At 40.4% G+C, this 22,659-nt stretch overlaps 1 protein-coding gene across 1 annotated transcript; it reads right to left on the bottom strand.

The window, feature by feature from the left end:
• Nucleotides 1-203: 203 nt before the first annotated feature.
• FETUB (fetuin B) lies at nucleotides 204-15,328 on the bottom strand. The gene is made up of 7 exons (XM_040252757.1): nucleotides 14,987-15,328; nucleotides 14,546-14,656; nucleotides 12,966-13,053; nucleotides 10,596-10,765; nucleotides 9,669-9,770; nucleotides 1,718-1,807; nucleotides 204-697 (listed from the first exon to the last, which is right to left on the bottom strand). Exons 1-7 carry the CDS (start codon nucleotides 15,212-15,214, stop codon nucleotides 323-325), a joined length of 1,164 nt encoding a protein of 387 aa, XP_040108691.1. The 5' UTR covers nucleotides 15,215-15,328; the 3' UTR covers nucleotides 204-322.
• Between the last annotated feature and the right edge of the window lie 7,331 nt (nucleotides 15,329-22,659).

The following is a 22,659-nucleotide window of genomic DNA, read 5'->3' as shown; positions in this document are numbered from 1 at the left end:
AAATATCTTCAGTCTATTTGTTTTAGGTCAACATCAGAATGATGAAGATATTTGTAAGGCCCTACATCAGAGACACTTGGCTAAAGCAAGAAGTCATTACAAAGAAAGAAGCATCTATGCATGGCATGAGGCCTTGGATGGTTTAGGAAGGGGGTGGCCCAGTTGAGCTTTATTTCCATTTCTGGCCAACATGAGACCAAGAGGAGTCCCCCAGACTTACTTTATTAGCCTGCTCTGTTCGAACTGGTTTTCTGTCCCCTTTTCCCCGCCACCTCACATCTCCTGCAGGACAGTACTTCCCCGGGAATCCTCTACATGGTTCTCATGGTGGGAGAATAAGAGGGTCGTCCTTCTGAGCTGGTCCTGGACACTCAGCAGAGCGCTTTTCTTTTGAGGGGAAGGGCAGGACAACCAGCTTCACCTCCATGGGCTCCAGGAAGAGGAAGGAGACATCCAGGGGTTCTCCTTGGGGACTGATGGTTAGATCCAGCTGCACAGGGAAGGTCTCAACAGGGTCCTTTTCCTGGGAACCTTCACCCTTCTTATCCCAGTCAGGAAGGTACTGGACAGACCCTTTGGGCACAGCTTTGGCGGGTGTGTTGGTGGAAGCTATGTTTTGCTGTTGCGGCTCTTCTGCCTTGGAGGGGTTTGCAGGTCTCTGGTTTACAGCAGTGTTTTCACCTCTAGGGGTGGGAGCCTGAAAAGAGAATGCTTTCAAATAAGGGAATGTCCTCCAAGAAAGTCCCTGCTATGCCTGGTACTAGATTATGCTGTTTGGTACCTTTCTGATGGAATTCTCAAAAGGAGATTAGCTAGATGGGCCTCTGATTAAAGGGAATTCCCTGACATCTAGTGGTTAAGACTCTGGGCTTTCACTTGCCATGGGCCAGGGTTCAACTTCTGGTTGGGGAACTAAGATCCTACAAGCCATGTGGCCCAAAAAAATGTTAAATAAATAAAGGGTTAAAAATCAGACCAGGTAAGGGCTAGGTGAAACCAAAGCCTTTGGAAACTAGACTGTAAGTTTCACAAATTTTGGAGCTGAACAATGATCCAGAGAGATAAGATGGCTTGTTCAAAGTCCCTAATAAGCTGCCTCCCCACTCCTAGTAGTGGCGGCAGAAGCCACCTTTACTGATTGCTTTATTCTGTGCCAGGCCGAGAGCAGTCCTCTTCAATCAGATCCTCTGACCTGTCTCATGGGGATCTGAAGAAGATAGGTGTTGCAATCCCATCTACAGAGGAGGCATCCAGGACTCAGTGAGGTAGGAACTTTCCCATGTCCACATAGCTTGTAGGAGGCAGAATAGGATTGGAACCCAGGTGGCCTGTCTTAGCCACCTCTCATATATACCAGGCTGCCTCATGGTAAGTGCTTAACAAATACTTGCAAAAAGGGATTCAGTATATCCCTGGAAACAACTTCTACCTATGGTTCAGGATAAGACTCTTTGGGACACTGAATTTAATGTCACAGAGGGCTGAGCCATTCAAGCTAAATGAGTCTTACTTATGCTGTAGGGAACACGCTGTAACTAAAAGAAAGTGTGGTAGATCTTCAATCAGCTACCTTGTGGATGTGGCCTTAGGGCATCCTGAATAAAGCGGTGATCATGGATTTTAGGAAAATGAAAGGAGAATGTAGGGTAGAGACAATTAAATATAGATCATCTGCTCTTTTATTCACAGAAAGACAAACAACTTGACTAAAAAATACCTGTGAATTAAAGAAGGAGCAAGTTACGGAGATCATCTTGCCCGGGTTTCCTTGTGATTCACTCAGAGAACCATGGCAAATACCAACAGGCTAAAGAAATAGAAATACAGTATTATATGTGCACATATGATCATAAGTGGAATCAACTTCATTTTTGCTTAGACACACAGCCAGTCAACACTTTTACGCTGCCATGTAATAGGTGGTGGTGGTGTAGTCACTAAGTCATGTCCAATTTTTGTGACTCCATGGACTGTAGCCTGTCAGGATCCTTGGTCCATGGGATTTTCCAGGCAAGAATACTGAAGCCAGTTGCCGTTTCCTTCTCCACTTGATCTTCCTGGACCAGGGTTGAATCTCTGTCTCCTTCATTGCAGGCAGATTCTTTACAGACTTAGCCACAAGGCTCTCAGCCAATTCTTTTGGAGGAAGAAATGGCAACCCACTTCAATACCCTTGCTGGGATAATCTGTGGACAGAGGAGCCTGGCAGGCTACAATCCATGGGTCACAAAGAGTCAAACACAACTGAGGACTGAGCACAAGCCAACTCTTTAGATCATCCCTACCAATGAATCACCCAAACTAGGCTAAATTGCCTCCAACAAGAGAAACTCAGGATTTCTTGAGGAACGAACTCTATTAGAAAATTCTTTGTATTGAGCAGAAACCTATGTCTATAGGACAGACACAGAAATCCGGATCTCTCTCTTGGCCATACTTCTATCCTTGCATCAGCTAGAAAACTTGCTTTCATCTCTCATGCAGCAGCCCTTTATGTAGGTTTCCCCTGAGTTTTTGCTTCTCAGACAAGACTACTCTCAGCTCCTTAAACTTTATTTTAAAATAAAATGTTTATTTTCTTATTATAAATGTAATAGTTATTTAGAATAGGATAAATAAGAAAATGAAAAGATGCATGAAAGATATCCATTTCCTACAGTGATTTAATTTCTTTTCGTCTTACATTTTTCCCAATGAATACACACTTTTTCTCCTAGAAAAATAGAATTATACTGTACATAATTTTTATAACTCTCTTTTGTCATTTAACAATATGTATAATGAAAATCCTTTTTATGATACTGCATAGTTTTTCATGATTTTCTTTATAATGGCTACCTAATATTCCTCTGTGTTATTTAACAAGTTCTCTTTTGTAAGACAGTAGATTAAATCTAAATTGTGTTTAAACATTTTCACATATCCTTAGGGTAAATTCTTAGAAGATAAATTTTAGACTCATAGAGCATGTACTTTTTCAAGTGTAAACAGAGGGCCAATGTAAAGCAAGAGAAAACTACAACTACAGGTCCAGTAATATGAAAAGAGGAACCAGAGATCAAATTGCCAACATTCACTGGATCATGGAAAAAGCAAGAGAGTTCCAGAAAAACATCTACTTCTGCTTTACTGGCTATGCCAAAGCCTTTGACTGTGTGGATCACAGTAAACTATGGAAAATTCTGAAAGAGATTGGAATACCAGACCACCTGACCTGCCTCTTGAGAAACCTATATGCAGGTCAGGAAACAACAGTTAGAACTGGACATGGAACAACAGACTGGTTCCAAATAGGAAAAGGAGTACGTCAAGGCTGTATATTGTTGCCCTGCTTATTTAATGTATATGCAGAGTACATCATGAGAAACGCTGGGCTGGAAGAAGCACAAGCTGGAATCAAGATTGCTGGGAGAAATATCAATCACCTCAGATATGCAGATGACACCACCCTTATGGCAGAAAGTGAAGAGGAACTCAAAAGCCTCTTGATGGAAGTAAAAGAGGAGAGTGAAAAAGTTGGCTTAAAGCTCAACATTCAGAAAACGAAGATCATGGCATCCGGTCCCATCACTTCATGGCAAATAGATGGAGAAACAGTGGAAACAGTGGCTGACTTTATTTTTGGGGGCTCCAAAATCACTGCAGATGGTGATTGCAGCCATGAAATTAAAAGACACTTACTCCTTGGAAGGAAAGTTAGGACCAACCTAGATAGCATATTCAAAAGCAGAGACATTACTTTGTCAACAAAGGTCTGTCTAGTCAAGGCTATGGTTTTTCCTGTGGTCATGTATGGATGTGAGAGTTGGACTATAAATAAAGCTGAGGGCCAAAGAATTGATGCTTTTGAACTGTGGTGTTGGAGAAAACTCCAGAGAGTCCCTTGGACTGCAAGGAGATCCAACCAGTCCATCCTAAATGAGATCAGTCCTCTGTGTTCATTGGAAGGACTGATGCTGAGGCTGAAACTCCAATACTTTGGCCACCTGATGCGAAGAGCTGACTCATTTGAAAAGACCCTGATGCTGAGAAAAATAGAGGGCAGGAGGAGAAGGGGAGGGCACAGGATGAGATGGTTGGATGGTATCACCAACTCGATGGACATGAGTTTGGGTGAACTCTGGGAGTTGGTAATGGACAGAGAGGCCTGGCACGCTGAGGTTCATGGGGTCGCGAAGAGTCGGACACCATTGACCAACTGAACTGAACTAAAATGAATGTGAAAAGACTTTAGACTCTTTTCTCTAATCCTCTCTTATTCTTCTTGAAACTCAGAAGAGCTACAATTAAATAAAAGATTGCAGGAGGGGTAAAAAGAACAAAAGGACAGGCCTTGACTCCTTCACAGCAGGTCCTAAGCTCTAGGTCAGGCTTGAGCCTCAGAGAGGAAAACACTTTGAATTGGATATGAGATAGAAGTTTTGATTTAGAATTGACTAAAAGGAATTTTTTAATAACTGAAAGTGAATCTTAATAATCTAAGTGAAATCATTCTTAATACTGAAACTAGTAATAAGAACTAGAAACTAGAAAACTATGTGATCTTCTCAAGATGGTATCAAAAAGTGAGACAGGGAGATTCCATAGAAGATGATGAAGATGTTTTCCCAATTATTTCTTAATTTTCAATTGACTGGTTATAAAAGTCTTAAAAAAGAACATTTATTTATTTGGCTTCATAGGGTCTTCATTGCAGCATGTGAGATCTAGTTCCCTGACCAGGATTCAAACCACAACCCTCTGCATTGAGAACACAGAGTCTTAGCCACTGGGCCACCAAAGAGGTCCCTATAAAAGGCTTTTGAGAGACATAGTTCAGATTCAAAGACACAATCAGGTTGAAAGTTAAAAGATGGACAAAGTTTTACAATGCAAGCAGTAATCGAAAAGAGTTGGGAATGACTGTACAAATATCAGACAAAATTGACTTTAAGACAAAAATTGTTACTGGAGACAAAGAAAAACATTTTATAATGATAAAAGGCTCAATTTACTAGAAAGACACAACTATATATATGTGCTCTTCACAACAGATCCCCAAAGTACATAAGCAAAGCCTGACAGAATTCAAGGAAGCCACAGGTAATTCAACAATAATAGTCGGAAACCTCACTTTCAGTAATGAATAAAACAAGCATGCAGAACATCAACAAAGAAACAGAAGTCTTGAATAACACTATGAACAAAGTAAACCTAATAGACAGCTTCCCCAACAGAGGGCTTCCCTGGTGGCTCAGAGGTTAAAGCGTCTGTCCACAATGCTGGAGACCCAGGTTCAATCCCTGGGTTGGGAAGATCCCCTGGAGAAGGAAATGGCAATCTACTCCAGTACTATTGCCTGGGAAATCCCATGGACAGAGGAGCCTGGTAAGCTACAGTCCACGGGGTCACAAAGAGTCGGACACAACTGAGTGACTTCACTATTCACTAACAGACAACTATAGAATGTTTTACCCAACAATAGCAGAACACATTCTTCTCAAGTGTACATGGAAATTTCTCTAGGATATACCTTAGGTTAAACGATAAAACAAGTTTCAGTGAATTTAAAAGAATTGAGATCACACAGAGTACATTCTCCAACCACAATAGGATGAAATTAGACATGAATAAAAGAAGGAAACTGGAACTTTCACAAATATGAGGAAATTAAATAACTCTCTTAAGTAACCATTTGGTTAAAGAAGAATCACAAGGAAAATGAGAAAATATTTTGAGATGGATGGGAACAAAAATAATGTGAATAACTTGTGAGAATCAATTCAATCATTGCTTAGAAGGTAATTTGTAGATGCAAATGCTTTTGTTAAAAGAGAATAAAGATTGTAAATCAATAACCTAAACTTCTACTTTAAAAAGCCAGAAAAAAGAAGAGTAAACTAAGCCCAAAGCAAGCAAAAAGAAGGTTATAATAAAGATAGAGAGGAAATATATAAACTAGAATCTAAAAAAGTAAAAGAAAAAAATAAATGAGATTGAAAATTGATTTTTTGGGGGGAAAAATTAATAAAATTGACAAAGTTTTAGATAGACAAAAAAAAAAAAGACTCAAACTACTGAAATTGAAATTAAATAGGGTATAACACCTTTAATATTTTAGAAATAAAAATGAAGTACTGTAAACAATTGTATGCTGTCTAATTAGATAAGTTAGATGAAATGGATAAATTCCTAGGAAGATATGAACTACCAAAACTTGCTCAAGAAGAAATATAAAATTTGAATAGATTTATAGCAAGTAGAGAAATTGAGTTATTAGTCAAATAAACTTCCCACAAAGAAAAGCCCAGGCCCAGATGGTTTCATGGGTGAATTCTACCAAATATGTAAAGAAAAATGAGCACCAATCTTTCACAAATTCTTCCAAAATAAAATAGAAGAGGGAAAATTTCCCAACTCATTTTATGAAGCCAATGTTACACTTATATGAAGATCAGGCAGAGACAACACAGAATAACTACAGGCCAATGTCTCTTATAAATATAGATTTAAAATCTTTAAAAACTGGCACCTGAATTCAGAAACATATAGAGGGATTAAACATCATGATCAACTGTGACTTATTCCCAAAGCACAAGGTTGTTTTAACATACAAAAATCATTGGTATATACAATACTAATAGATTAAAGGAGAAAAAAAACAAATTATTATCTCACTAACACAGAAAAAACATTTGGCAAACTCTAGCACTGTTTTTCAATAAAAACATCTAACAAAACTAGGACTAGAAGGGAACTTTCTCAACTTGATAAAAAGCAACTATAAAAAGCCTACAGTTACCATCATATGCAATAATGAAATGCTGAGTGCTTTCCTCCTAAAATCAGGAATAAGATAAGGTTGTTTGCTCTTCCCACCTCTATTTAACATTATACTGGAAGTTCTAGTCAGGAAAGTTAGGTAAGAATTAAAAGTCATTCAGACTGGAACGGAAGAAGTAAACTTTATCTCTTTGTAGAAGACATGCTCTTGTATACAGAAAATCTTAAGGACTCAAACTGTTAGAAATAATAAACGAGTTCAGCAAGGTCACAGGATACAAGGTGAAAATATAAAAACCAACTATATTTCTATTATATTTGCAATGAGTAATCCGAAAATAAAATGGAAAAGTCAAATATCTTATATCAGCATCAAAGACAATAAAATACTTAGCTATACAAAAAAAGTGAAAGTTTTTTACACTGAAGACTACAAAATATTGTTTAAAGAAATTATGTAAGTCCTAAACAGATGGAAAGACTTCCCATATTCATGGACTGGAAAAATTAGTATTTTTAAGAGGATAGTACTTTCTACATTTGGTCTAGAGAGTCAATGAAATCCCTAACAAATTTTCTGCTTTTTAAAGATAGAAACTGACAAGCTGATTCTGAAGTTGACATGTTATAAAAATGCAAGGGATTCAGAATACTCAAAGCAATATTGAATAAGAAAACAAAATATGAGGGCTCACACTTCCCATTCAAAATTTACTACAAAACTACACTATTGGAGATAGTGTGGTACTGGTACAAGAATAGATATGCAGATCAATGGAATAAAATAGAGGGTACAAAAATAAGTTCTTACCTTAATAGTCAATAGGTCTTTAGAATGCATGTCAATACAATTAAATGGGGGAAACAATAGTAATAGTCTTTTCAACAAATAGTGCTAGGACAACTAGATATCCACAAGCAGAAGAATGAATTTGAACCTCCTAACTCATACCATATTCAAAAATTAACTCAAAAATGGGTCAGAGACTTAAAGCTAAAACTATAAAACACTTAGAGGATTACATAGGAGTAAATCTTAGTGATCTTAGATTAGACAATGGATTCTTAGATATGATACAGAAAGCACATTCAACAAAAGAAAAAAAAACAGGATTTCATTAAAATCAAAAACTTTTGTACTTCAAAGAACATCATCAAGAATAGAAATGAATAGAAAAGTCAGATAATGGGAGAAAATATTTGAAAGTCATATATCTGATAAGGGAATCATATTCAGAATATGTAAAGAATTCTTACAATTCAACAATAAAAAGACAAATAATCCAATATTTAAATGACAGAGGATTTGAATAGATGTGTCTCCAAAGAATACATACAAATGGCCAAAAGCATATTAAAAGATACTCAATATCATTAGCCATTAGGAAAATTCAAATATAACCAAAATGAGAGACTACTTCATACTCAGTAAGATATCTATAATAAGAAAGATAGATAATAGTAATGCATGCATGAGTGCCAAGTCATTTTAGTCATGTCTGACTCTTTGCAACCCTATGGACTGTAGCCTGCCAGGCTCCTCTGTCCATGGGATTCTCCAGACAAGAATAACGGAGTGGGTTGCCATGCCCTCCTCCGGGGGATCTTCCTGACCCAAGGATCAAACCCACTTCTCTTACGTCTCCTGCATTGGCAGGTGGGTTCTTTACTACACGCACCACCTGGGAAGCCCAGATAATAATAGGCATTGACAAAAACATGGAGAAATTGGAACCCTCACACATTGCTGATGGGATTGTTAAATTGGTGTAGTCTCTTTGGAAAAGTTTGCTGTTAGTCAAAAGGTTAAACATAGAATTCTCATGCGTGTGTGATTAGTTGCTTAGTCATGTCTGACCCTTTGCAACCCTGTGGAGTCTAGCCCACCAGGCTCCTCTGTCCATGGGATTCTCCAGGCAAGAATACTGGAGTGGGTAGCCATTCCCTTCTCCAGGGGATCTTCCAGACCCAGGGACCAAACAGGGGTCTCCTGATTTGCAGACAGATTCTTTACCGTTGAGCCCCCAGGGAAGCCTAGAATTCTCATATGACCCAGCAATCCCACTCCAAGATGTATACCCAAAAGAAATGAAAACATATGTATACATAATAACTTATAGACAGGGAATTCCCTGGAAGTCCAGGGGTTAGGATTCAGTGCTTTCACTGCCATGAGCCTGGGTCAACTCTTGGTTGGGGAACTGAGATCCTCTGAGTGATGTAAGGGGAATGACTGCTAATGGATGTGGAATTTCTTTGAAGGTTGATGAAAATATTCTAAAATTAGATAGTAGTGATGATGGTTCAACTCTTTGAATAGACTAAAAAGCACTGAATTGTACACCTTAAAAGGGTGAATTTTATGGTATATGGTATGTGAATTATATCTTAATAAAACTTTTATTATAGCTAAGTGAATAATGGGGGGAAACAGCTTGCATTTTGCCTAAGTGTGCTATAATCCACCGTGCCAATTGACATTCCTACCAGGTATGCCTCAGATGGTTTCAAGGTGGTACATTTGCCATCTTGGCTGCTTTCTTTGAAATAAGTCCTGTTTGATTTCATCCTTCTTAATAAAGAGTGGTCCAAGGAATGGAACATCATGATGTAACTGGTTTTGTTCAGATAAAAGTAAGGCCACTACCAACCACTGAGAGATTTATCTATATCTTATAGCCTCCTGTGATCATTTTTTGCCAAGGCACCACATTGTTGATGAAAACTGCATTTATGATGAAATGTTATAGCATCTGGGCCATCTTTAACTAATCCGTTGCTCCTTAAGGTGAATGAAAGTGTCTTGTGCACGACAACACTTCATGTGTAATTTTACACATTATGAATACACATAGACGATCTGTGAGCACAAATCTCGGGTTATGAAAATATTCAGCAGTACTCACCACAGAGTCAGGGGACTCCAGTGCACAGCTGCTACCCTGAGACTTCGTACATGGTGATTCTTTGATCAAATATTCCACAAAGTAGGCAGGGCCAAACACCCACTAGTATGAAACAAGAGGTGAGAAATGAAAGTCAAACCTTCCCAAGTGGTGCCATGACTCAGCTTTGACAACATGAGGATTACAGAAACCACAGAGTCACTGTCAATAAAGGTCACTTTTTGTCCCTGTAATCCCCACCATGACCAAACCTTGTATTATGATTTTGTTATTTAGAAAACGTAGCTTTTTCCATACCTTTCTTCCCTTCTTAAGGATTTAAATGGGCTCAAAAACCTTCCCTTGGGTGAGCTTATTTTTCCCCATGTAAATTTGTTTGTTTTTTTTTTTAATTTATTTATTTTTTATTTTACTTTACAATTCTGTATTGGTTTTGCCATACATTGACATAAATTTGTTTTTAAAATTAACTTTTCTCCATATGATAGATACCAACACAATCCAGATACAAATGAACACTTCCTCTAACCCATAAAACTCAACATGCACTGTATTTAAAACACAGAATAGAAGTTGACTTGCTAAGTGGTCTGTGGTCAACCAGATGTGGGACTGTGGTAATAAACAGTGAACCTAAGTAGAATAACCCATGGAGACCATGAGTCCATTACCCTTCTTGCCTTCAGGGCAATGAAATGAAATCAAATCACACAATTCTAGTGGAAATCCCACAGACCAACTCAGAAACTAGGCACAATTGAATGTGCATCAAGGTTACCAAGGTAGGAAATGAGGAAAAGGCTCTTAGCATCTAATCGAAGGGCGAGAATTGATAAGCATGGCGAGAATTATGAGACATGTTGTTGTAGCTGATAAGCATGGCGAGAATTATGAGACATGTTGTTGTAGCTGACATTTCAGACTCACCTGACTAAAAGTCTTGGTGATTTTGACGACAGAATACTGCTTTGAGGGGCTCCTACTGTTGTACTTTGCAAGAGACTCAGTAGCAGTTTCCATGTACCTGGGGTTTGACAAATCATAGGGGCTGGTGCTGGGGCAGTCAGGGCACATCATGATGATTGCACTTCGAGAAACTATAAATGCCAAAGAGAGCAAGTTTAAAATTAAACTCCTTAATGATGCATAATTCTGTAAATCATATGATCACAACAGAGGGAGAGATCAAAAGGAGAAAAGATAACACTGAGCACTGTCAAGGACAGAGTGGGAAAGCATTATTTAGAAATTTAGCTTTCTGCAGAGTGTTCTACAAGGAGCATGTATTACTTGCATGATTTAAAAAGAAACAAAGCAATATTTTTTTCACCTTACACAAATCTTTTTACCCTAGAAATTTAGTTTAAAAACACATAATATAGGACAGTTGACCCTTGAACAACATAAGGGTTGGGGTGCTGACCCTCCACATAGTCAAAAATCCCAGTTTAACTTTGTTTTGAGCCCTCTGTATCCGTGGTTCTGTACCCACAGATTCGATCAACCAAGTATAGTGTAGTATTATAGTATGTATTTCATGAAAAAAAAAATCCATGTATAGTTCAAACACATGTTGTTCAAGGGTCAACTTGTATTGATATTACAAACATTTTCCCAGTTAGCTCACTGTCTTCCACCATCGCTGCCTCTATAAAGAGAACGAGTCGGGATTTCTTTACTGTCATGTTCTATTCACCTTTTAGTCACCAGCACCTAAAATAATGTCTGACACATGGACGGTGCTTAGTAAGTGCCTGCTGGATGAATGAGTGAGTGAATGACATATGGAAGGTGGAAACACACCCTCTTTGGTTAGACTATGTACGTGAGCTGGAAAACAGAAGTTGATCCAATCACTGTATGACTGAATAGGTTAATCACACTAATGATACAGCTAGAATGTGTGACTGGGAGGGGCTGGGGGTGGCATAACTAGTGTAAAAGTCACACTAGGAAACTTGTCTAGCAGTTGTTCTAACAAAGCAAACACATTGCTTTTATCAACTGTGGTTTTATTTGGATGTATTTGGGTATAATGTTGGGGAGTGACATCCACGGCTTGTCACTCTCAGGCACATGTCATTGCCTGACCTCCCATACCTCTGGTACCTAGGACTTCCATTTCAGACTTGATCTGTTTTATTAGTTGTTGTCCTCGAATTTATTTTAGGTGAGTCTCATCTTCACAACTAGGAAGGTTTAGCTCTGTTGCCTTGTCCTTCAAAGGAACCAGTGGTATTGTTATCACCTAGACCTTGTTAGAAATGCAGAATCTCAGGCTCTACCCCAGATCTACAGGGATCAGAATCTGTACTTGAATGAGATCCCTCAAGGGAGTCACATGCACTTAATAGTTTGATGAGTAGCCATCCTATTTTCCATGCTGTGGATGCTTACTTTTCAGGACCCAGAAAGAATGTATGTATTTGTTCATTTATTCAATGATATTATAGACTCCTTACCCTTGATAGGAGGAGGAGGAAATGGTAACCCACTCCAGTATTCTTGCCTGGAAAATTCTATGGACAGAGGATCCTGGCAAGTTATAGTCCGTGGGGTTGCTGAGTCTGACACGACTGAACCCGCACACACGTACACACCCACTTGATAGGAACTGGGGGAGAGTTGTAGCAGAGAGGAAGAAGGGATAAGATATTCTACAAGATATAAGACAGAGGACTTCAAATCCAGGCAGTGTATGGTCTGTGCTCCATGAGTGGTTAGGGTAAAGTTGTATAGGGATGTAGAACAGGAAAGCACTATTTCTTGTTTGTTTCTGTTCTGTTTTGTTTTCTTGAATAGAGAACACAGTAGAAGCAGCAGCCTTGGCAATGATCTTTAAAGAATGCTTAGGAGTTCCAAGGGCAGAGGTTGTCCGTGGAGGGTATTCTCAGCCGAGGGAGAAGCACAAACTGGATGCAGAGATTGGAGAATGTGATGTGTGTTCAGAAAATAGTGAGTCATCTGGTTGAATGGAGTGCAGAATCAGTACAGTCAGTGAAATAAGGCACAGATAGCTAGAAAGGAAGCCTGGGGACCAGTCATGGAGATTGTGCCATTTACATCAGACTGAAAATTTAGGATTTGATGTAGGACGCAATGTAGAGCTTTTGCAGGTTATTTAGAAAGATTAATTGTGGGAAGAGGAGCAGTGCAAATGCTGGGTATACAAAGAACCTGGCTTTGGGATGAATAAGAAGTGAGAATGGAAGAAACCCTATACACTAGAGCATAGGAGAGTTAAATGCTCTTTTTTCATCTGTTATTAAAATGAAAAAAATGAAAGTGATCTCTTACCTGGGCGAAGAGTACAATTATAAGCAGGTAAATAGAAAATTCTTTTTTCTTTATTAATGTAAAATACTGCTTTGCATTGGCCATAAACCTAGAACCAACAAGTGCACTTCATGACACAGTGGAATGAACTAAGACTTTAAAAAATACCCCTGAAATGAAACTGGACATTTCATTTTTAAGGAACAAGAAACTCAAGGTCAATTTTCGTAGTTTTTGGGTGGAGTGAACTGCCAGCTGATCATTAAATAATTTAACCTTCACCTGAGACACAGCTTGACTTCTTCCCAGCCTCCTTCCTGCTTAGACATGACTGTGTGTAAATGAGCTCTAACCAGACAAGTGAGCAGAAGGGATGTATACCCACTTTTAGGTCTAGCCTGTAAAGCCCTCCCACACACTATCTGCCCTCCATGCTCTTTCCCTTTCCACTGATTGATGCAATGAGCATGGTGACCACTGAAGCTACGAGGTGAAGCTACAGAGTCTAGGGGGCCACAGCATGGAAGTATCCAGTCTCCAAATCACTCCTGGAGGAAAGCCCCTTCCTCATCAAGGATTTCTATTTTAAACTTTACATGAATGGGAAACCAAGTCCTATCATTTTGCAATTGGTATATCCTTTTTGGTGTATGTGTTATAGCAGCAGATGCTGCTGCTGCTGCTGCTGCTAAGTCGCTTCAGTTGTGACCGACTCTGTGCGACCCCAGAGATGGCAGCCCACCAGGCTCCTCTGTCCCTGGGATTCTCCAGGCAAGAACACTGGAGTGGGTTGCTGTTTCCTTCTCCAATGCAGCTAGTGATGCACAAATATATTTTGTCTATTAAGCTGGTGCCTAACAAACATAATTCACAACAGGTTATATAGACTGTTTTGCTTTCCCAAACCAGGTAGGTACAGTTTGACAAGTTTGGTTAAATGACTAGAAAAAGACATCTTTGCCAAACACTTCACTTCTAGATACTTACATCACATTTATATCATGTATAAAGTTTCATATAAATTAATGAAAATAATCTTAGGATAGATGAAAACTGATGATGCTCTTTTCAAGCCTCTTCAATGGCTATCTTTAAAAGGATCAATTCTGACTCCCTTTAGGTTCTGTGATACTACGAAATCCTTCCAAAGCACCTCTGAGAGCACCCATACCACAGCCTTTCCTCTCCCCAGCCTCAAATCTCATATAAGTGTTCTTGAAAACAAAATAAAGAAAACAAAAACAAATTTCAAAGCTCCCCTGTCATTGCTTCTACAGTTTTCCTTAAACATACATTCAGAGCACTATACCTCAGATCTTTGCCCCTCAGCTTAAGCCTAGCTCAGAGCCTACAGGAAGGTTTTGGAGGCAGAAAACAGTTTGGGGGCAACATTTCTATTCTGGGGTCATGACCCCAGTGGGAGCGTCAGAAACCCCGTCTGATTAAATTCTTTCTTCTATCAAATTGAAATAACCACATAGGCACCCTGACCCAGAGATTATAAAGAGGGACATTTAAAGATGGCACATGTTGAATAATCTTCATCCTGTAGCCAGAGGACACCTAGTTTCCCCCCTCAAGCTCCTGGGGAAAGTACTCACCGATTCATGAAAGATCCTCACCCCACAGTTCTTCCATGATGTCCTGCTGAGCACATGGCAGCCAGTCTCTAACACGTCCAGTGTGAAATAGAACAGAGATCCCAGACCAGCCTGTGCAAGGGGGAAGAGAAATGCACAACCCACATGAAGCAGAAACCTCTAATGACCAGCCAAGAAACTCTGCTTTGTGGCAAAGCCAAAGGCTCTGATGTTTGTGAAGTGTTCCTGTAAATGATGGGACATGTTTCAGAGTGGATACCATTAGCACTTGTTTTTAATGCTACTAAGAGGCAGTAGCACCCTAGCAGAGGAGAGCAGCGTGTACTCCAGCAGGGTTTCTGACTCGGAAAGCACCAGCCAACAGGTGTCTATGGGTTCCCATGCCCTGGCCAGCCTCCCCAGCTTGTGCAAACACCTGCCCCAGTGGGGACCATTACTTACCTCCTGTCTGTGTTCACGGGCATCGCTCACTCGGTTAAGGCTCAGCACGTAACCGTCCTTTCGGTCCCTGTTGATGTCCTGTAGGATGTCATTTGCGATATCCAGCACATAGGAGCTGTTGCAGTCAAGGGAGAGGAGAGGTGAGGGCCTGGAGGCTGGCTGGGGTGGAGGTGCAGCCCCGCAGCCCATGGCCAGGGTGCAGAGCACCAAGAGTAGGAGCACACTCATCCTATGGTGAGAAGGGGTGAGTATGCGGAGCTGCAGGAATGAGGCTATTTATAGGATCTTGAGGCCAACTTGAGCAGCTTTGTAATCACAATCTAAACCAGTGATCCGGATATGAAGCACAATGTTCTATTTTTTCTCTGAAATTCCAAATGTAGATTTCGCTGAGTCAGTACTTTGGATGGGATTTGCCACTATCTATAACCTTAGACCCCAGAGTAATCTCACATTCATGTGTACCTGTTACCCAAGAAATCAATACAAACACTTGGGTCAAGGCTCCTGGGAGATTGTTATTGCATTCTGATTTCTGCTCAGGGGTCTAGCTGAGTCAGAATAGGAAGACTATCACCTCCTCTCTCATTACCCCTAACACCTTGCCTCCAGTCAATGTCCTGGCCACACTCACCTTTATTTCAGGCTTGGAGCCCAGAATCAGTGGTAATGGTTCTCAGTGACTTCAAACTCCACAACCCAGGTTCACCATTCTTGTTATATCAGAAAAAGGGCTTTAAGCCGATATCATATACATGAAGCTCTGGTGAGATTCCTAAAGCATTTTGGAATCTGGCTAGAAAGGGTTCTGTTTCATGGCCAAGAGGCACATGAAAAGATACTCAACACTGCTAATTGTTAGAGAACTACAAATCAAAATCATAGTAAGATACCACCTCATACTGGTCAGAGTGGCCATCATTAAAAAGTTTATAAATAATAAATGCTGATAGGATGTGGAGAAAAAGGGAACCCTCCTCCACTGTTGGCGGGAATGTAAATTGGTGCAGTCACTATGGAGAACAGTATTGAGGTTCCTTAAAATATTAAAAATAGAATTGTCATATGCACCAATAATCCCTCTCCTAGGCATATATCCAGAGAAAACTCTTAATTCGAAAAGATACATGCACCCAAATGTTCATAGTAGTACTATTTACAATGACCAAGACATGGAAACAATCTAAGTATCTACTGACATGAATGGATAAAGAAGATCACATACATATTATATATATATATATAAGCTTCCCTAGTGACTCAGATACTAAAGAATCTGCCTGCAGTGCAGGAGACCCAGGATTCATACCTGGTTCAGGAAGACCCCCTGGAGGAGGGAATGGCTACCTACTCCAGTATTCTTGCCTAGAGAATCTCATGGATAGAGGAGCCTGGCAGTCTACCGTCCATGTGGTTTCAAAGAGTCAGACACAACTGAGCAACTAACACTTTTGCACATATGTATATATGTGTCTATAATGGAATATTGTGCTCAGATGCTCAGCTGTGTCTTACTCTTTGAAACCCCATGGACTGTAGTCTTTCAGGCTCCTCTGTCCATGGGATACTCCAGGCAAGAACACTAGAATGGGGTGTCATTTCCTCCTCCAGGGGATCTTCCCAACCCAGAGATGGAACCTGCTTCTCTTACATCTCCTGCATTGGCAGGTGAATTCTTTACCACTAGCATCACCTGGGGAGCCCATGAAGGAATATTACTCAGCCAAGAAAAAGAATGAAATAATCCCATTTGAAGCAATATGCATGGATTTAGAGATTAGCTACTAGGTAAAGTAGGCCAGACAAATATCATATGACATTGCTTATATGTGGAATTTAAAATATGACACAAATGAACATTTTTACAAAATAGAAACATACCACAGATGCAGAAAACAAACTTATGGTTACCAAAAGGGAAAAGGGGTGGGGGATGGATAAAATTAGGAGTTTCCAATTAGCAGATACAGATACTATATATAAAAGAGATAAACAAGGTCCTACTATATAGTATGCTGCTGCTGCTGCTAAGTCGCTTCAGTCGTGTCCAACTCTGTGCGACCCCATAGATGGCAGCCCACCATGCATAGGGAACTATATTCAATATCTTGTAATAAACCATAATGGAAAAGGATATGAAAAAGAATGTATACATATGTTTAACTCAATCACTTAGCTTTATATTGGAAACTAATAAATCACTGTAAATCAACTATATTTCAATTAAAACTAAATAATTTTTAAAAAGTGTTCTATTTAGCCTCATTTAGGTTTTTTAAAATGAAGACTTCATTTACATCAAAAAAGTGAATGGCAGGTCAATAGTTCTCAAATGATACTCCAATTCCACACATTTTTTTCTTTGGAGCTGTGTGCAAGCAAACTTGTTCAGAGATTAAAATCTAATATTATTGTTAAGAGATAGATACTTTGGCCACTTGATGCAAAGAGCCGACTCATTGGAATAGATCCTGATGTTGAGAAAGCTTGAGGGCAAGGGGAGAAGGGGGCAACAAAGGATGAGATGGTTGGATGGCATCACCCACTCAATGGGCATGAGTTTGGGCAAACTCCAGGAGATAGTGAAGAACAGGGAAGCCTAGTATGCTGTAGTCCATGGGGTCACAAAGAACTGGACATGACTGAGCAATTGAACAACAAAATCAATGATGGGAGGGTGGTCTGGAATACAGGAATACACTGGTTTGGACCCTTACTTTTCTCTTTTAACTTCTTTTTGGGGTTTTACTTAGAAGTTACTACTGATTGGAACTTTCTATTTGAAAAGCATATACACTCATTACAGACAGTTCGTCACGAGAGAGGGGAAGCTTCTAGACTAGGCTATCACAGAAGGTATTCCATAGAAACCTAGTCCATGAGAGGCATTCCTCACCCCTCTCTCTGCCTAGCTCCCTTCCACATTTACCCACCCTCTCCCACCCCTCCTTGTCTTCAGTGTTCTGTGCTCAAATAAGTTTAGGAACTGCTGCCTCCGTAACTGCACAGTTTACAGAGTCTCAATACACATGAGCACGTTAAAGGCTCTCTGAAGCTTTGAGGTGAGGAAATCTATTTATATTGCAATTTCCTACACTAACTTAACTATAGGAGAGACTTTTGTGATACTTATTATTAATAATAAGCTTTGGAATTGCTGTACTGGTAAATGTGAGTAGCTATCTGTGAGGTTTTTTTTATAAGAAACTGGTCAGAGGTATGAAGACTTTTTTTATTGAAAGTATTCCAGCTGGGTTGAAAGAAATGTCCCTCCATGAAACATTTACTATTACCTCTGTTTACTTGTAACTTCAATTTCACACTAAAATATAATGATTTGTGTTACTAATAAGGACTACTGTAATTAGTTACTGTGATAAATTTTAGATTTTTATTTAAAAGTTGAATGAAGGGATTTCCCTCATGATCCAGTGGTTAGGAATTCGCCTTGCAGTGCAGGGGACCCAGGTTCCATCCCTGGTCTGGGAGCTAAGGTTCCACATGCTGTGGAATAACCAAGACACAACAACTGAGCCTGAGCATTACTGGAGAGTCTGAGTGCCTCATCCAAAGATCCCACATGATACAACTGGGACCCGAGGCAGCCAAATAAGATAAATAGACAATTTTTTTTAATTAAAAAAGAAAAAAATATTGAGTGGAAAATAATTTTTTCTTCATTGACTGCCATGCACTTGAGACACTATAATCACTTGGTGGTAGCATGCAGGCTCGCAGAAAAGTCCCCTTAGTGGTAATTTAGTGATTCTAACCATCCAATTACTGAGATGAGAAAACTGAGGTTTAGGAGGAGAAGCCTGGAGTGCTACCGTCCATGAAGCTGCAAAGAGTCGGACACAACTTAGTGGCTGAACAACAACCTAAACAAAACTCATAAATGGATTAGTGGCAAAGCCAGTTACAGAAACCTTCTAGTTTAGAATCCATTTCATCAGAGCAAACACTACAGTAATAGCCTAATCGTAAGTCTCTTAATTACCAACTAAATGAACTTGGAAAGTCAGTTAATCTCCATAAACCTTTGTTGTCAGATCTGTGAAACGGGCTAACTACAGCACCTGCCTCACAGGAGATTCTATACATGGGGGCTAGGCTCACGCTTGGCACCCAGGGCAGCTAGTGTTACAGGTAGAATCATGGCAGTTACTTGAAACCCCCTAGCACTGAGCAAGGGTTAGGGTTATGCCAAGAAGCATGTTAGGACCTCTGGAATCAAGGGTTAATAAAACTAATTAGCTTAATAAAACATAGCCCCTAATTTCTGCAAGCAAATAATCAGTTTTCAAAGCTTAATTTATAAAAGTTCAAATCTAATGATCTCAGCTCCTTAGAGATGGGCTTTAGGCATTGTTCTCAACTAAGAACAACACTAGGAAAATGGGTATGAAAATCAGAAGTGGTTATGGACACCAGACGTTCAATTACTGGGATACAACAACGATTTACAGCCAGCAAGTGAACAAACATTCACGGAGCTCAGATGATGTGCAGAAAGAGAGTGGGAAGAAAGGAGGAGACAGGACTGGAGAGGGGCCAAAAGAGGAGGAGATAGTTTGAAACCTGAGGCGATTCAGTGGATGTGAAGGGATAAAGGCCTTCACGACAGCTAAGGAGAAAGGCAAACAGATTCAAGGGGGATTAAACTCTGACTGATGGCAGAGGAAACTGACTTGGACTCAAATGTCTGGGCTCAGCCCTTCCTTAGCTGTGTGACCACAGGTGAGAGATTCCTTAACGGTGAAGACACTGTGGGTGTCGTAACGGTTAGTTTCTTTGCCCTCAAAACAGCAGCACACACCTGCACGTATAGACATGCCCACACATTCACACACACATACACACTTGCATCTGCTTGTCGAGAGGGAAACACATTTGGTCTTTTCCCAGGAACCCCACCCCAGCTTCACTTCTGTTTGGTCCCCCATGTGTGTGAATGATTTTAGTAAGAGCAGAGAAGTTAATTCAGTGTGAATAGGAGGTTGTGGAACCACGAACCCAGGTTTAAATCTTGGTGCTGGTTTAGGGTGGTCACCTAATCCATTGCTTTCCATAAAAACACACTGCAAGTCATGTTCAATTTTAAATTTCCTAGTAGGCACATTTAAAAAGTAAAAAAAGCAGGTGAAATTAATTTTAATATTTGACTTAATCCAATAGATTCAAAATATCATCGTTTTGATTTTGGATGTGAGCAAGCAGTAAGCAGCAGCTTGCAGAAAGCAGCAGTGAGCAGTAGCTGGAAGCAGGGTCTTAGTTTCCCAGACCGGGAGTCCTAACCACTGGACCATAGGAGTCAGCACTTAGGGCTAAGGTCCCTAGTCTTGCAAGAACAAATTCAGGCAAGGAAGCAGAAGGTAAAGAGAAAAGTAAAGTTTACTAAAAACAAAAGCACATGCTGAAAGGCACCTAGGTGAGCTCAGAGAGACACTCGCACCTTTGGGAAGTTTAAATCCTTAATGAAGGGGCAGTTTTCTGGGTCTTCACTTCCCTCAGGCCAATCACCTTGCTTTGTCCCCTCCTTGGGTAATTTGTCTCAGGCCCCTCCTGGGGTCCACACGGACACCCTAGCCAAGTTGGATCTCGAAGTGAAGGCTTCTGGGAGGAGTATGACTCATTATGGCCTGGAATTATCCTCTGACTTTTGACTCAAAGGAGACTTTCTGCCTTATCAGACAGGGTTTTTTCCTTTCTTTGCCCTTGCCATGATTATTCCCTTGAGGTAAGAGACAAAGACTGGCTATTTACCCTGTTTTTGTTGACTGTAAATTCCTCAACTGAAGCCCACCTATGTCTTATCTCAAGAAATGAAGAGAGGAGGCTCAGCTCAGTTCAGTTCAGTTGCTCAGTCATGTACAACTCTTTGCGACCCCACAAATCGCAGCACACCACACCTCCCTGTCCATCACCAACTCCTGGAGTCCACCCAAACCCATGTCCATTGAGTCGGTGATGCCATCCAACCATCTCATCCTCTGTCCTCCCCCTCTCCTCCTGCCTTCAATCTTTCCCAGTATCAGGGTCTTTTCAAATGAGTCAGCTCTTTGCATCAGGTGACCAAAATATTGGAGTTTCAGCTTCAACATCAGTCCTTCCAATGAACACCCAGGACTGATCTCCTTTAGGATGGACTGGTTGGATCTCCTTGCAGTCCAAGAGACTCTCAAGAGTCTTCTCCAACACCACAGTTCAAAAGCATCAATTCTTCACCACTCAGCCTTCTTCACAGTCCAACTCTCACATCCATACACGACCACTGGAAAAACCATAGCCTTGACTAGATGGACCTTTGTTGACGAAGTAATATCTCTGCTTTTTATATGCTGTCTAGGTTAGTCATAACTTTTCTTCCAAGGAGTAAGCGTCTTTTAATTTCATGGCTGCAATCACCATCTGCAGTGATTTTGGAGCCCAAAAAAATAGTCAGCCACTGTTTCCACTGTTTCCCCACCTATTTGCCATGAAGTGATGGGACCAGAGGCCATGATCTTAGTTTTCTGAATGTTGAGCTTTAAACCAACTTTTTTACTCTCCTCTTTCACTTTCATCAAGAGGCTCTTTAGTTCTTCTTCACTTTCTGCCATAAGGATGGTGTCATCTGCATATCTGAGGTGATTGATATTTCTCCTGGCAATCTTGATTCCAGCTTGTGCTTCTTCCAGTCCAGCGTTTCTCATGATGTACTTTGCATATAAGTTAAATAAGCAAGGTGACAATATACAGCCTTGACGTACTCCTTTTCCTATTTGGAACCAGTCTGTTGTTCCATGTTCAGTTCTAATTGTTGCTTCCTCATCTGCATACAGGTTTCTCAAGAGGCAGGTCAGGTGGTCTGGTATTCCCATCTCTTTCAGAATTTTCCACAGTTTATTGTGATCCACACAGTCAAAGGCTTTGGCATAGTCAATAAAGCAGAAATAGGTGTTTTTCTGGAAGTCTCTGGCTTTTTCGATGATCCAGCAGACGTTGTCAATTTGATCTCTGGTTCCTCTGCCTTTTCTAAAACCAGCTTGAACGTCAGGGAGTTCACGGTTCACGTGTTGCTGAAGCCTGGCTTGGAGAATTTTGAGCATTACTTTAGTAGCGTGTGAGATGAGTGCAGTTGTGTGGTAGGCTAGCTAATTGCAGATTTCCAACCTGGAGCCCATCTATCTCCTACCTCAATTTCAATCTGTAATTAATAGGAAAACTTATGAATGACATTTTTCTATTTATTTTACACTGTGGCACACCTTATTTAAGATGCTAACAGTCAGATGTGGCCACTGACTAGACGTCAGAGGCTCCCTGCTTCCAAGGAATGTAGCAGAAGCTGCCAGATCCTGAGGCCTCCATGAAGACTGGTCACAGGGAAAGTAAATGCAAGGTGCTTGGCACAACCCTCGTACATAGAACATACGGGACAACGTCTACTGTCACAGCCGTAACTGTCCTTGTGGTCCTCATCTGCTCGCACACAGTACAGTCCCCATGCGACTCGGCTGGCCAACTTTTCCCAGCCCACTTGAATGGAGTCACCACTAAGTGAGTCAGGTTAGGAGAAACAGAGCTGATTATCCTTGAGCCAGGAGGGGGTGGTTCCCAGCCTCCCAGTCCACCCACCGCCTGACAATGGTGTGATTCAGGGCAGCGACCGAGGATTGTTGACTTTACAA

This window comes from Oryx dammah, unplaced genomic scaffold (assembly GCF_014754425.2).
Source record: "Oryx dammah isolate SB20612 unplaced genomic scaffold, SCBI_Odam_1.1 HiC_scaffold_2, whole genome shotgun sequence".
NCBI lineage: Eukaryota > Metazoa > Chordata > Mammalia > Artiodactyla > Bovidae > Oryx > Oryx dammah.
This window is presented reverse-complemented; position numbering and strand designations above follow the sequence as displayed.

Excerpts from the sequence above, each read along its gene's own strand:
- FETUB (XM_040252757.1), bottom strand. The coding sequence starts at position 15,214 with ATGAGTGTGCTCCTACTCTTGGTGCTCTGCACCCTGGCCATGGGCTGC. Across the intron at positions 10,766-12,965 it reads TAATTGTACTCTTCGCCCAG|TTTCTCGAAGTGCAATCATC; the intron begins GTAAGAGATCAC and ends TGGCATTTATAG. Across the intron at positions 9,771-10,595 it reads TCACCAAGACTTTTAGTCAG|TGGGTGTTTGGCCCTGCCTA; the intron begins GTGAGTCTGAAA and ends GTTTCATACTAG.